Raw genomic sequence first — 15,207 nt, forward strand, 5'->3', positions numbered from 1 at the left:
CAGACAGGAAGTGACCAAAATGTTTCCTAAACCAACTCACCCTCCATGCTGATAAAACAACACACACACATACACACACCCACATACACACTCACACACACACACACACACACTCTCTCTCTCAAACACACACACACACACACACACACACACACACACACACTCTCTCTCTCTCTCTCTCTCTCTCTCTCTCTCTCTCTCTCTCTCTCTCTCTCTCTCTCTCTCCCTCCTCAGATATCTGTTTCTCCTCTGCTGTCGCTCTGACACACACACACAGAGGGAGGTAGATAACTCTGTGATTCCGCTGCTGAATTTTTAACGCTGTTGTGGAACTTTTCTTTTTTTTTTTTTTTTCAGGCGGGTTACTGTGGCACCAGGGTACTGTTACACCGACAGAGACAGAGAGACTGGGTTCAGTTCAGTTCTGTTGTTTACTGAGGCTGGACGGACAGAGACTGTTCATGGGGTTCACAGTAAGTTTATCCATGTATCCATCTCTCTCTTTATATATCCATCTACTGCATATTATTTTAAGTTTTTCTAGCTGTACTTTAAAATGAAAACACGTTCAATTTCATGTTTTCACACATTAAATATTATTTCTCACATGTGTGAAATGCCTTAAAATAAGTTTACATTATATCGATTGTTAGATATTTTACATCATAAAACTCGTTAAAAATAAATCCTAAAAAAAATGTTCACATTTGGTAAATTTATATATGTAGGCTAATGTGTTTTTTGGACATATCAGGTGATTTTTTTTCTTTTACAGCTATTTCACACATGTGAAGTGTAATTCTGAAAAGTTCACGTCTTTGTTTTGTGTTACGTTTCCTGTTATTTTCATGTTAACTAAAAGTGGCTGATGCAATTCATCAACTACTTTTCAACAAGCAAACTAGGGGTTTTATACTGTATGACATTGTGCATGTGTGACCTGTGACCTTTGGCCTTGCGGCTGTCTGGTCTTGTGGTCATGTTGTGAGTGAAGAATTAGAAACAGAAAGACTGAAATTTAAAATATAATTATTGATGATAAACACTAATTTTGAGGATTTTTTTAAAGAGGCTGTTTATCAAAAAATAAGTTACTGTAACTCGTCTTCTGTCACTCCAAACAACTGATCTCACCTCATCTGACTCTCCCTCAACGTCAGTGATTGTCATGCTCGGCACCTTTAAATACTTGAATTATTTATTGTAGGAGGTTTGTTTGTGTGTCTGTGCTCTGTTATGCATACCAGAGGACTTCATGGGTCCATTTGCTTCCAAGTAACCAAGATACAAGCAACCAAGTTTGGCGGGTTCCAAATTGTATTTTATAATGAATAAATATTTTATTATATTTATTCTAACACCATTTTTTTAGTTAGGAATCTGTAAAGTAACTTTGAATTGATTCTTTATTTTGTAGTGTTCATTGTAACAGTAGTCCTTTATCTTTTTCCAGAGAAAAACTTGTTTTTTTGTTCTCTAGACCAATAAGACTCAGTCAAATCCTAGTATATGGCTGGACCATGTATAATTAATGTGGACAATTGTGGCAGATTTGTTACATGGACAGTCCTTGATAGTGTCTATAATGTGAATTCCCGGTTATAAACTGTACATCTGCTATTACCTGCAGTGGCCCAAGTAATATTTGTTGTTAAAGCGTACTGAAGTAGCACATTACTTGGTTCAGCAAGGTTTGACTAAAAAAAAGGGTATAAATGCAGTTGCAAGATCAATACTTTCCACTCATTTTGATTTTGAGGCTGAGCATGATTCTTGCTTGTAAAATTTTGATAAGTACTGTCTTAGACCCAAATGTCCCACATCATGTTTTATCTTTTCAGATACACAGACATTAGTTTGGAGAGTGGGTTGGCATTTCTGCTCTTATTTTTTCGTGTATTGCTCTGTGGTTGATTGATTTGAACGTCCACCAAAAGAAATTATCTAGAATCTTAAACATGTTCACATCCACATGGGACCAGACTACCTTCTGAAACCTGTGGCCTCCTGCCTCCATCTCCTCAGGCCCATCGTGTCCTGATGCTGCTACGATAAAAAAAACATGACCCTCAACACCCAGAGAGAGAAGGAGCCCCTGCAGCGGCGAGGAAGCACACCCATTCGTCCTGCAAAGTTCTACCAACACCCATCTTGGACTCAAGACCCTCAGCTACCCAGCAGAACCCTGCCTGACCCGGAGCAGCCCCGTCCCCAGCGAAGCCACCCTCCTCTGGGACAGTCGGCATCCTACCACCCTGGAGACAAATCCCTCCACTACCGTGCACAGTGGAGTTCAGACTCAGATGATGATTCACAGAGTGACTCGGACTGTGTTTACAGAGTGATGTTGCTAGGCGACCACGCCGTTGGAAAGACCAGCCTTGCAGGAATCTTTGCAGGGATCACAGAGAAAGATGAGCAACCTGGAGGTGGGACGTTATGTTTGGTTGTCTAGTAGAACTATTAATCCTTAATGTTTTTGCTTTCAACGAATGCTATATTTAATATGTATTTATTGTAGCAGCTGTTGAATGTATTTGCACTTTGTAAATATTACTCTGAACATTGGTTTCCATTAGTCCTGGCTGGGTAGGGCAGCAAATTATCAGATTATAGCAGAATTCTGCCACCTTATATGTGTTAAACGATTAAGTGTTCATGATAAATGTTGTCAGTTGAAGCACTATATTTCTCAGTGCCTGAGATATTGACTGAGAAAGTTTAGTTTTCCTGCAGAGCCATGCTGGCTAGAGATAGAGCTAGAGATAATATTGAAAAACAGCGAAATGGTCCTTTAAATACAAAGCATTAAGTACTGTCGGTTGTCTCGGCTTGGACTTGGAAATTACAAAATTTATCAGAGTTACAAACTGGAGTTGAGGAGCATGGATGTACGATATGAACTGGAAACCAAAGTCAAAGATGGAGCACAGACATTCTCCTGCTGGCCTTGCCGTCGTTTTCCCACTCAGCCCCAAGACTTGAATTGGAATGGCATCACACTTAAAGTTTTCCAAATGCAAAAGCCTCATGGAATAAAGACAATGATACCAAAGAGTCATAAATTACCTCTTTTTTTCTTCTTTCTCTTTTATAATGGTGGTCTATAAGTCTTAAGAGTGGCCCTTCATATTGGGACAGTGACATGCAGTCCACTATGGAGGAGAATAAGGGTAAAAGCATTATTTCCAGTAAGGCGTGTCAATGACATGATACAAGTGCCGTAGGTTTGTTGGCGGCTGATCAAGCAACTACCATACATTAAGAAATCCCAGACTATAGTAGGCAGGATCGATAGACTACAGCTCTCTCAGTACATTCATGGTGTGGAGATTGAAAGGCTATTAACCAGTCACAGAGGCTCTACTAACAAAATCCATCAAGAAAACATATAGCATATAGAAAACAAATACAATTTCACAGCTTGACCCCCAATATAGGGAGAAAAAGTATTGATAACCATTTGACCCTTCTCTTTTGAATTTGACTGTCTCTGTCTCTTACAAGTCCAGCAACAATATGCAAAGTGATGGATTGAATCATTGGATCACTCCTCTAAAGGACAAGTTTGGTGATTGTCTGTATTGTTTCTTTTATTGTTAACGAATCTCATGTGAATAGCCAAACCACACGATACATAGTGTAGTAATGAGTTTATTGTTGGTTTTGGTCGGGACATGAGGGTTAGGGTTAGGATTAGATAAATAAATAGATCAACATTGAAAATCAGCAGCCTTATCCTTTAATGTTTTTATTGCTGGGTTGTAGCTTTCACTCTAACTCAGATTATTGTTCGGTTTCTGCCTCTGACTTTGTTCTGACATCACAACCTTGAACGACCTGGCGTCATCGATCAGCTCCTGTGTCACGTGTCGATTGGCCCGAGGCTGTGATTGACAGTCTGTATTGATCCAATGATAGTCTGACATGATGTGAGAGGTCTGTCTGCTGTTAGGTTTTAGGTTGACTGAGCTTCGTTGTCTGGTCACAATCAGCTTTTAATTTAACATGTTTTTATTGTTGTTGTTGTTGTTGTTGTTGTCGTCGTATGCTCAGAGACCCGATTCTCCAGTTTGCTAGTAATTGACTGTGTTGTCATTGTTGTTTACCAGGTTGTTGTTTATCTTTTTAACCAAAGATATACAGGGCAGCTGTGATTTGTTGATGGTCCTCCATGTTATTTATTGTTTTTAGCAACATAGCAGCGTGGCTCTAGGGATGATGATGCTGAACGGTTAGTCAGTTGGTCCACCACTTTAGTCCAGACTGAAATATCTTCACAGCTGTTTCGGTGGATTACCATGAAATTCGTGAAATGTAATAACTTCGATGATCTCCTGACTTTCAATACACCACCATCATCAGGTCATCTTTGTCTGATACTATCACAAATACCTGCAAAGCTAATGACATACGCATCAGCCTCTACTTTGTGTTTAGTAATGATCAGCAAATTTTACACATTGTCACTGTAAGCATGTTAAAATCTTGCTTGAGTACAGCGTCACAGAGCTGCCGTCATGGCTGAAAGATTCTTAGTTTTACTGTGTGTGTTTACTTTGTTACAGTGGACACATACGAGCGAACACTGACAGTAGACGGCGAGGAAACCACACTTATCGTCATGGATACCTGGGAGAACGACAAACTGGTACATTGTGTCCGTGCATATGTGTGTGTGTGAGTTTGTGTGTGTGTGCATGCGTTGATAAAGTACAGTACTAGAAAGATGAACTTAAGGTGAACTCTGACCTGACAGTGGTGGTCTTTGGGGAAAATGCTTTGTGGGCCGCAGGGGAATCTTTGGCTGCTATACTGCAAGTGGCCATTGGGAAAAATTGGCTGCAAGGCAAAGCAGCAAAGCCCTTCCAACTTTTATGATACATCCATTGTAAGAGTAGGATCAAGTTATGTTGTTTTAAAGGACCGCAGTCTAGGATTTGGTTGTATCTAGTGGTGAGGTTGCAGATTGCCACCATAAGTTTGACCAGATCCACCTTAAAAGCATTTATTGGATCAGTGTTTCCAAAGTAGCTCCTAAAATCTGGATCTTTTTAATAACAGATGTTTCTCTCTCGCTCTGTGTTCATGTCTCTCTACCTGTCAGGAGGGGGAGGACAGCCCTTCTCAGGATGACTGTCTAAAGGTGGGGAGTGCTTACGTTATTGTCTACTCGGTTACCGACCGGTCCAGCTTCGACTCCGCTTCCGAGCTCCGTATCACATTGCGACGCACCCGCCAGGCAGAAAACCTTCCCATCATCCTTGTGGGCAACAAGAGCGATCTAGTCCGATCCAGAGAAGTCGCTGTGGAAGGTAGGAGACAAAAATCACAGGGGATACACAGATATGAATATGTATATGCAAGAAATTGCTATCACGTAGCATGTGAGTGATGCTACGTTTATAATATATCCTCGCTCTTTTTTTCCCAGAGGGCCGAGCGTGCGCGGTGGTCTTTGACTGTAAGTTCATCGAGACATCTGCGTCGCTTCAGCACAACGTGACTGAGCTCTTTGAGGGTGTGGTTCGACAGCTCCGGCTCCGTCGTGACGGCGGCGAGGCGGTTCAGCACCGACGCTCCATCTACAAACGCAAAGAGAGCATTACCCAGAAGGCTCGGCGCTTCCTGGACCGACTGGTGGCTCGCAACAACCAGCGCATGGCGGTCAAAGTGCGTTCCAAGAGCTGCCACGACCTGGCCGTTCTCTGAAGACACCGCCCACCAGGTGCGTCAGGTTGGACTTTCTTTGGCTCATTGAGGTTGACTCCGGTTGTGATGTCACGTATGGGGTCATGGCCTTTGATGTAGGCGGAGATTCCCACAAAGACAAAAAAAATCAGCCGTGAACAGAATCGGCAGACAGTAACGTACTCGGTGCGATCGTTTTTCTGTTTGACTGTTTGGTCTCAAAATGTTTGTGACTTTTCCTCCAGATGACCTAAATATAAAGATACCAGACAGACTGTGAATGATCATCACTGTAGTGTTTAAGACCATATTTTATTTTATTCTTTTTTTTCTTTTTTTGTATTATTATTGTTATTTTATTCTCCTTCATGGAGGTGGTCCTGTAGTTTCCACTGTGTCCACTATGCTGTTCTCCTGAGGTTTCTACTGTTTTTGTTTCAATTCTATGCAGAATAAAGTCTTAAAGGAACAGTCCTCTCAAAATCATGTTTTACAGACGACCGCTGTGATATAAATATGGATTTTATTTCAGATACTTGTCATTACATTTTGTTCTTTTTTTTCATTTTTCATTTATTATTTACAAGTGACCTCCCACTACTATCCTAAGAAAATGGTCAATTCTCTTTTATTATTTTCATTTTAGATCATTTTATTTAGTTTTAAATGATTATTGTCATTTATTTTTACATTTCCCTGTATTTTTAATGTGTATAGTTGGCTTTACTTTTTTACTTTTTCCTTATCTTACTTAGTTTTTTTATAATTTGATTATCACATTTTTGTTCTAAAATCTTCAGGTGTTCTTTTAGCTTTAAACTTCTTTCTGCAGTAGCTGCAGGGATCAACCATCTGCGCTCCACTTCACATAAACTCCTAGACGTTAAATGTTGCCACGGTGACCTGGGATGTTGAAGAAGATGTTGTTTACTGGGCGGTCGTCATGACAACACAGTCGCATGCAGACCCCACTGTGTGGTTGACAGAAAACAGGCGTTGGGAGTGTTTGTCTTTTAATGGCACTTTTCTGCCCCTGAGTTTATTCTCTTAGGCTTGGAGTAAAACCTGTGTCTTTTCTCCTGGAGTCAATACTATAATTTGTAGATGTTATGTTTCAGTAAGAATTATAACATAACCAAATTTATTGTTTACGTATGTTCACGGCCTGCAACAATCATAAACAAGTCATAAACCAAAGTGCTAAACAGACTCCCAAGTCTTACTATTGAACTGAAGTTTCAAGTATCGAACAAATTAAAAGTTTGACCTGATGATGGTGCTAGATGCAAAGTTAAGGGATCACATAAACATCATTAGAATTCATCCTCTTGGGAACGTGAATATCGTTACAACATTTCATGGCAATGCATTTCGTATTTTTTGAGATATTTCTGTCTGTTGGCCCAAGGCAGTGGACCAAAAGACAGACTGACATTGCCATCTACAGAGTCACGCCACTAAAAGTAGGTCATGCCAATGCTTATCAGCTGTGAAAAGTGAGCAACTGCCTCAGGGCCCTAAAACTCCAGAGGCTTAGGTTTACTGTGTGTCAGATGCTTTTTGGTAATTTGATTACTTGAATTTGCACCACTAAAGTTCAACATCAAGAGAGTCCTGCAATACAGTATTACTAAACCCTTTCTAAAACCCTGTTGAACTCTTATTTTAATTCATATTATGCTCACATAATTCATTTTCCTGAATACAGTCCTGTTTCATCAAATGATCACAAACTAACTGACCCACAGACATGTAGTATTCCAGTTTCTGTGTTTCTTTGTACAGAATATAATGAAGCTGCCATCTTATAGTACACTCTGTGCTCTAGACTTGATGGAAACTTTGGGGTAACACAGGCTCAACAGCACATTTTTGACCCAGGGCCCCTAAACAGGTTAATCATGCAATGGTGCAGTGATGTTGGATTTGAGGACCAGATGTTTTATGTATTCAAATCTGCAGTTCTTCTCTTTAAACAGAGCAGATACTGGCTACAATGAGCCAAACTGAATGTGAAGTTATTGTTATAAATGAGAACAAACACAAAAAAAATGTTTTTGTATAGTCTGAAATTACAAATTTGACTCAAAAGGCTTTGCAGGATGTACAGAATATTACACTAGAGATGCAATAATTAGTCGATTATTTGATTAGTTAATCAACAATATAATTGAATCTGCAACTATTTTGATAATCTGGGGATAGTTTTAGTCCACAGCCTGTTATATCTTATTTCTCTCTGCTGTAGAGCTCCACTGTTGTCCAAAAAACTATTGAAAACACATCAATGAGCCACACTGCTGCAGTGGGTGACACGTTGCTTCGTTACCATGAACACACACACTGTAGTTTATTTTGACTCAATCCCACACTCAGCAAACCAAATGTGGATTAAGCAAAGGCGGAAAATTGGTTCCAACAAATGCATTATTTCCTCCTGTCTGAGTCATGTTGGTTAAAAACTGCAGTGCCAAGCAGTTTTAGGGGATCGAGCCTTTGAAAGAAAAAACAGAGAGAGTTAATATATTTGTGAACAATTTTTAAAGATGTATGTCTTCAGTAGGAACCAACGTGCTTGGGGTTGAGTGCCACAGACAGCAGAAGTCAGAAAGTATCGAGAGATGGACTGACATATTGTTGGTTTTAGTCTTTTTATGAAATGTGTTGATATTAAGAAACATATGGAATTATGGTTTTACTTTAATTAGAATAAGATAGATAATTGGTTAAAAGGCTTGATTTAACCCTTCAGAGATTTTGGATTTATTGTCATCAGAGTGTATTTACAGCAGCCAGTGTCTCCAGTATACTGAAACTTCAGAAATGTCTATATTTATTGTGTTTGTTTGTTTTCTTTCATTTTTTCATTTTTGCAAGATGTGAGCAGAAGTTAAGCTGAATAATGACACACATGGTTTAAATCAGTTGTAGTTTGTCTTGAAACTACATCAGAAAGACCAGGTTTTACTGATCAAATATCCTATCTGGTTATTGATCAGACATTTTGGTGACACGCACACACATACACACACACACACAGTCTGTGGTTGTACAGGGACAGTAGATGGAGGAGGAGTGTTGAACATTGATTTGATGAGGGTAATGGAAAGAATGCATGACTCTACTTAACCCGAATCACACACACACACACACACATGCACATGCACACACACACACACACACACACACACACACACACACACACACACACACACACACACACACACTCATGCTGTAATGTGTAAACATCCTCTCAGTGGAGGAGGACCAGAGGCTCAGAGCTGTAAGTTCAGATCCCTCCTGAGTCTGTTATGAATAGAAACCTCAGAGAAATCCTCCTCAGTGTTTCCCCTCCGAGGTGTAATAGTTGTGGAGAAGTTTTGATGAAGTCTGATGAAACTATTTTTACAATAACTGATGACCTGCTGGTGCTTATTTTATTTCCAGCTGTGTAGATAAAGCACCAGCTTTAGCTGGAATCAGCTACCAGTGGGCAGGTTTGGGCCAGTGCTGGCAGCCTGATTTAAGGTCTTAGCCCAAGGCAAGTGTGGATCATTACAGGGACAGAAAGCCAGCTGTCCCCTGCTGTGAAGCGGCATGGAAACATATTTCATCACATCACGGCTTGGCATGGCACAGCTAAAGCAGACGGACCTGGGCCCATGGAAAAACCGTATTAGTTCCGGGTTAAGTCAAGCCTTGGAGTCATGGAGCAACGGGCCCTGTGGTAACAGACTTCTCGGCAAAGGCCTAACTAGGGTTTCAACTCAGGTAATGAGATGTTGAAAAGTAATTTTCCCCTTACAAAATAAACTGATTTTTACCCCAAAAAACTGTAAACAATTTGGCTGAGCAACTCTCTCCTCCTCATGGTGACCTCAGAAAACCCTGTAAACAGCCAACTGCAGGGCTGTAAACAAATCTGAAAGCTCCAGAGTAAGTGAGAGAAACACTCTGTAGGCCTATCTGTGTCTGAGCAGACCTTCACTGACCTGATCATTATTCTAAACGACATTTCAAACATTTCAGCCCCTTTTTAGGTGCATTTGATTTACAGAGACAGAGGAGAGAACGCAGAAAATCAAACACCCTCCTGTGTTTATTTAAGGCGCACAGTTTCCTCTCTGTCTCTCTCTGGTTCAGTGTCAAACCCTCCGTACTGTAACTGCGCCTCTTTATTCACACACACTTACATTCTCTGACACTGCCAAGAGCTCCAGGAATGTAAACTGAAGACACTCTGCCAGCTGGAAGTGTGTGTGAGAGACTCTGGCTCCCCCTGCTGGCAGGATACTATCAGTTGAGTGTCAGTATTTTAACCTCAAAATGTAGGAGTGGCTATACACTTAAATTAATATTAGCACCTCTAAAACACTGCTTTTTGCTTTGAAGAGAAAAATTTAATCTGAAAGTACACAAATCAAGATATTTATAGAACTACCTAGTCCTAGGGATGAATGAGAACACTAAGTATTTACACATACAGTATATAAAGCAAGAATAAATGAATGAATGAATGAATGAATGGGTAAATTAAATTAACAAGTTATTGCTGACAGAATGAATGAATGTTATCAAAAATGAGTCAAAAGCTTGATGAGGGGCAATAAAAATGTGATTTTGGATCACTCTTTGTATCAACTCTGACACTCAGACTCAGACTTTTTTATTTTATCGAACAACAGTTTGCATAGAAACAGTAAATACAAGCCAGAAAATATACATATATACACTTAAATACTGTATACTCTCAGTTATAAATATAGTATATACAGTGGGGAGAACAAGTATTTGATACACTGCCAATTTTGCAGGTTTTCCCACTTACAAAGCATGTAGAAGTCTGTAATTTGTATCATAGGTACTCTTCAACTGTGAGTGACGGAATCTAAAACAAAAATCCAGAAAATCACATTGTATGATTTTTAAGTAATTAATTTGCATTTTATTGCATGCCATAAGTATTTGATACATCAGAAAAACAGAACTTAATATTTGGTACAGAAACCTTTGTTTGCAATTACAGAGATCAGATGTTTCCCTGTAGTTCTTGACCAGGTTTGCACACACTGCAGCAGGGATTTTGGCCCACTCCTCCATACAGATCTTCTCCAGATCCTTCAGGTTTCGGGGCTGTCGCTGGGCAATACAGACTTTCAGCTCCCTCCAAAGATTTTCTATTGGGTTCAGGTCTGGAGACTGGCTAGGCCACTCCAGGACCTTGAGATGCTTCTTACGAAGCCACTCTTTAGTTGCCCTGGCTGTGTGTCTCGGGTCATTGTCATGCTGGAAGACCCAGCCACGACCCATCTTCAATGCTCTTACTGAGGGAAGAAGGTTGTTGGCCAAGATCTCGCGATACATGGCCCAATCCATCCTCCCCTCAATACGGTGCAGTCGTCCTGTCCCCTTTGCAGAAAAACATCCCCAAAGAATGATGTTTCCATCTCCATGCTTCACAGTTGGGATGGTGTTCTTGGGGTTGTACTCATCCTTCTTCTTCCTCCAAACACGGCGAGTGGAGTTTAGACCAAAAAGCTCTATTTTTGTCTCACCAGACCACATGACCTTCTCCCATTCCTCCTCTGGATCATCCAGATGGTCATTGGCAAACTTCAGACGGGCCTGGACATGCGCTGGGGGAGCAGGGGGACCTTGCATGCGCTGCAGGATTTAATCCAAGACAGCGTAGTGTGTTATTAATGGTTTTCTTTGTGAATGTGGTCCCAGCTCTCTTCAGGTCATTGACCAGGTCCTGCCGTGTAGTTCTGGGCTGATCCCTCACCTTACGAAGTGAGATCTTGCATGGAGCCCCAGACCGAGGCAGACTGGCCGTCATCTTGAACTTCTTCCATTTTCTAATAATCTAAACATTTGTTGCCTTCTCACCAAGCTGCTTGCCTATTGTCCTGTAGCCAATCCCAGCCTTGTGCAAGTCTACAATTTTATCCCTGATGTCCTTACACAGCTCTCTGGTCTTGGCCATTGTGGAGAGGTTGGAGTCTGTTTGATTGAGTGTGTGGACAGGGGTGTGGTTTTTCAGTCTTTCTTCTTATAGAGAGTTTCCGTTATTGGTGCTTTAAGGAAAAAAAGGAAAACAACAATGCCCAAAACACAACACAAACCATCTGGCAAGGGACAGAATGGTAAGGTGCAAAATGCCAAGAAAACAATGAAGCTTTTTCCGTGTCAGCTTGTCCATTTCCTTTCTTGAGTTTCATATTTGATGTTCCCTTGTTTTTTTTTTAAATCTCCACTGCCATTTTCATTTAGAGAGTTTCCGTTCTGGTGCTTTCAGGAAAAAAAAGGAAAACGACAACGCCCAAAACACAACAAAAACCATTTGTCAAGGGACAGAAGCAAAGACTGACAAAGAACTGTAAACTTTTATAGTCCAGGAGACATGTTTAGAGGACACCAGATCCTTTGTTCTCTTTGTTTTTTTAAATGGCAAATGGTAAGGTGCAAAATGCCAAGAAAACAATGTAGCTTTTTCCGTGTCAGCTTGTCCATTTCCTTTTTTGAGTTTCATATTTGATTTTTTTTTTTTTTTTAAATCTCCAGTGTCATTTTCAACTTCATCTCTACAATTTAAGCTTTCAGTTTGATCATTTCCATTCTAGCTTTTGGATTTTAACTTTCACTTTTTTTCATTTTCACTTTACACAGTGTTGGGAAAGTTAACTTTCTACATGAACTAGTTCAAAGTTCAGTTCACAGTTCCAAAAATGAAGTAGTTCATTCATAGTTCGTTTTTCAATATGTTGCTGCGAGCTATTATTTTTCAAAATTATTGCCACAGCCCATATAGAACCACAGACAGCAATTATTGTATCAGTTTTTACACTGAAACTATTCGTCAGATTTCAAAATTGTTTTAAGTAATCATACGAAGATGCCGTATTAATGGTGGAGGCAGAGTCTGAGGTAGTGCCGCTGCCTCCATGCTTCGCATTTTGATGGCACGTGCGGCGGTGTGACTCTGTGGTCGCTGCTGTTGCCAGGTTGGGTGTTTTTTCCGCTACATATTAAGGCCTGTTTACGGTGTGTTTTAGCCGGGTTTTCGCCTGATTATTCCTAGTAGTATAGTAAAATAATGATCCTGTTAATGTTATCTCTTTAAATTTTGTATTTGAACTTTTCATTTTAATTATGACTAAAAAAATATCCTCCACAGCAGACCCTCAAACTGATGTTTTAAAAGACCATTTATGAAGAAATGTTGATCCTGTGTACACAACCTGAGGAACAAAAGGACCTCTAACATGGCTGTCAGCCAGGGGCAGGCGTGGAGACGAGGGGTGCGTGGGTGACGTGTCATCATCAGGTGTCTGGTTCCTCAGCACAACTACTTATTCCAGGTGACCTGAGAAATATGTACCTTCAGGAAGCAAGAAGTGCTGAAACATGCCTGGCTTATAAAAAGCAGCTCCAGACCTGTTTACACTGATGCTCAAGTAACTTTGAGATATGCATCTGTCCTCTGTCTCTGGAGGAGTTTCAAACCTGGTAAATCCACCTTAAGGACAGGACTGCATAATGATGCTGCAGAATAGCTAAATCAACAGACCCTCCTTTTGAATCTTTTCATGCAGCAGTTTAATGACCTGCATGTTTAGTAAATCTTCCTCCGTGAATACTCTATGTTTACTTTGTAAACACTCCTGTTACTTTGTCCACCCGAAATGTGCTTTATCAAAATAACAGTCCTTTAATCCATTTCAGATGGGGCGTGGTCGACATTCCTGAAATTGTCTCAAGCTACCAGAGAGACAAACACAGGAACATGAGAGGCTTATTTCAGAATAAATGCCTCCAGAGTCTGTTTAGACATGGTGGTCCGGTCCAATGAGAGAGTGCAAACAAGATAACAAAAGCTGCAACAATAGATTCTGTAATTTTGAGTACAAACAGATACTAAAGCATATCAAGATGTTATTAAAGCAATTAAAACAAAGGCAAAAACTGTACTAAGGAAGTCTGTAATCTCCCAGAATAAAGTACAGTCAATACTCTTTAGGATTTATCAACTTTAATAGAGCAAAACATATGTTGGTGCACAGTTTCCATTAAATTTTACTTAGCTGCCTGATCTATGCCTGTTCTTTGACGTTGCATATGTGTTACTGAAACGTTTAACAGCACACAGAAAATAAAATGAACTACATGATTTTGAGAAAAGGTGAACAAGGTGAAGGTTTATATTTTGGTGTATTGCAGGAAGTCCTAAATCAGAACTTTCCCTGTTGCAAAGACCCTTTAATACTTCAGCTTTCATCCTGCTCCGGCTCCTGTGTTTTATCTTCAAAGTAATGTTGTGGGACTCATCTTTGACTAAATCCAAGAAACTTACATTTCAAAGAGGAAAACATATTCTTTCATCTATTAGGAAGGGTGTGGCATTGAAAAATGCAATTCAATACAGATTAAGAATATAGTAAATATCAGCAAATATGAGCTATTACATTATAAAAAAAATACACTGTATACCAACGCACATGCTCAATATGTAATGATGTATTTTGTATAGCTTGTAGTTTTTTTAGCCATCCACATCAGTTTCCCCCCTCTGAAATTACTTTTTCCCACAAAAAAAGCACCAGTTTCTCCTCTTTTTGTTCCCTTTAAACTTTATTTTAAATTCTAGAGGTGATGTCAAGGTTTCCAAAGTTAGAGAAATCACGTGGAATTTTAGCAACATTATGCAGCAGGTATGTGGAATATTTTTATCTGATGGAAAGGTGCAGAAAAAAATCTTACCCTCTAAATCTAGAAAAGAGTCTTGATTGAATATTTCCCTCAGTGGAAACGTTATAGAGTTTCAATGGAGAGGCTTGGAGAGAAAGGAGGGCGTGGAGAAGGAAAAAAGACAGCAGGGAATGAAAGGAGGTAAGATTAAAAAAAGAGGAGTGAGGGCGGGGAAGCTATCAGGGGGGAGGTGAAGAAAGTAAAGGGTAAAGGGTAGGACTAAACATTTAATCGAAGGCAAAGTGAGGAAAGAAAAGGAGTGGTAACAAAATGGAGAAGGGTAAGTTTGAGATGATTCAATTTTCTACATGTGTAGTGTGATTGCAGTTCATTCTGTGCTTTCTTTTTTAAAACTTTTCATACATGTTCTATGTTTCTGTGCTTGTAACATTTGTAGAAACACAGATGTATCTTTGCATACAGTTTCTTTCATTGCATGTAATTTGTAACATTTCAACTTCTATCTTGCACTTTGCTTGTGTTGCACCCTGTTTTTATTTTATTTATCCTTTCAATACTTTTGATCTGTTTTCTTGCTTTTTATATAGCTATAGTATACATACACCAATATTTTGGATAAAATGGTCCTACAGGAGGAATAAGTACATTCTAAGTCTCATCATTAATATCTTAAAACAATAGTCAGGTATCCATATGAACACTGAAACATGTCCCCCTCGCTGTAATCATTCCTCTTGTTCATACTGACTTTTAATTAAATGTGCTGTCAGTTTAAGCGATTGGGGCCAAGATCAACAGTGCGTCTGC

General features: G+C 39.8%; 1 protein-coding gene across 1 annotated transcript; it reads left to right on the forward strand.

Annotated features, from left to right (window-relative positions):
• Nucleotides 1–289: 289 nt before the first annotated feature.
• rem1 (RAS (RAD and GEM)-like GTP-binding 1) lies at nt 290–5,946 on the forward strand. The gene is made up of 5 exons (XM_062416047.1): nt 290–473; nt 2,026–2,429; nt 4,569–4,651; nt 5,108–5,315; nt 5,435–5,946. Exons 2-5 carry the CDS (start codon nt 2,063–2,065, stop codon nt 5,710–5,712), a joined length of 936 nt encoding a protein of 311 aa, XP_062272031.1. The 5' UTR covers nt 290–473; nt 2,026–2,062; the 3' UTR covers nt 5,713–5,946.
• Nucleotides 5,947–15,207: the final 9,261 nt, after the last annotated feature.

The sequence above is a fragment of the Scomber scombrus genome, chromosome 3 (assembly GCF_963691925.1).
Source record: "Scomber scombrus chromosome 3, fScoSco1.1, whole genome shotgun sequence".
Classification (NCBI taxonomy): domain Eukaryota; kingdom Metazoa; phylum Chordata; class Actinopteri; order Scombriformes; family Scombridae; genus Scomber; species Scomber scombrus.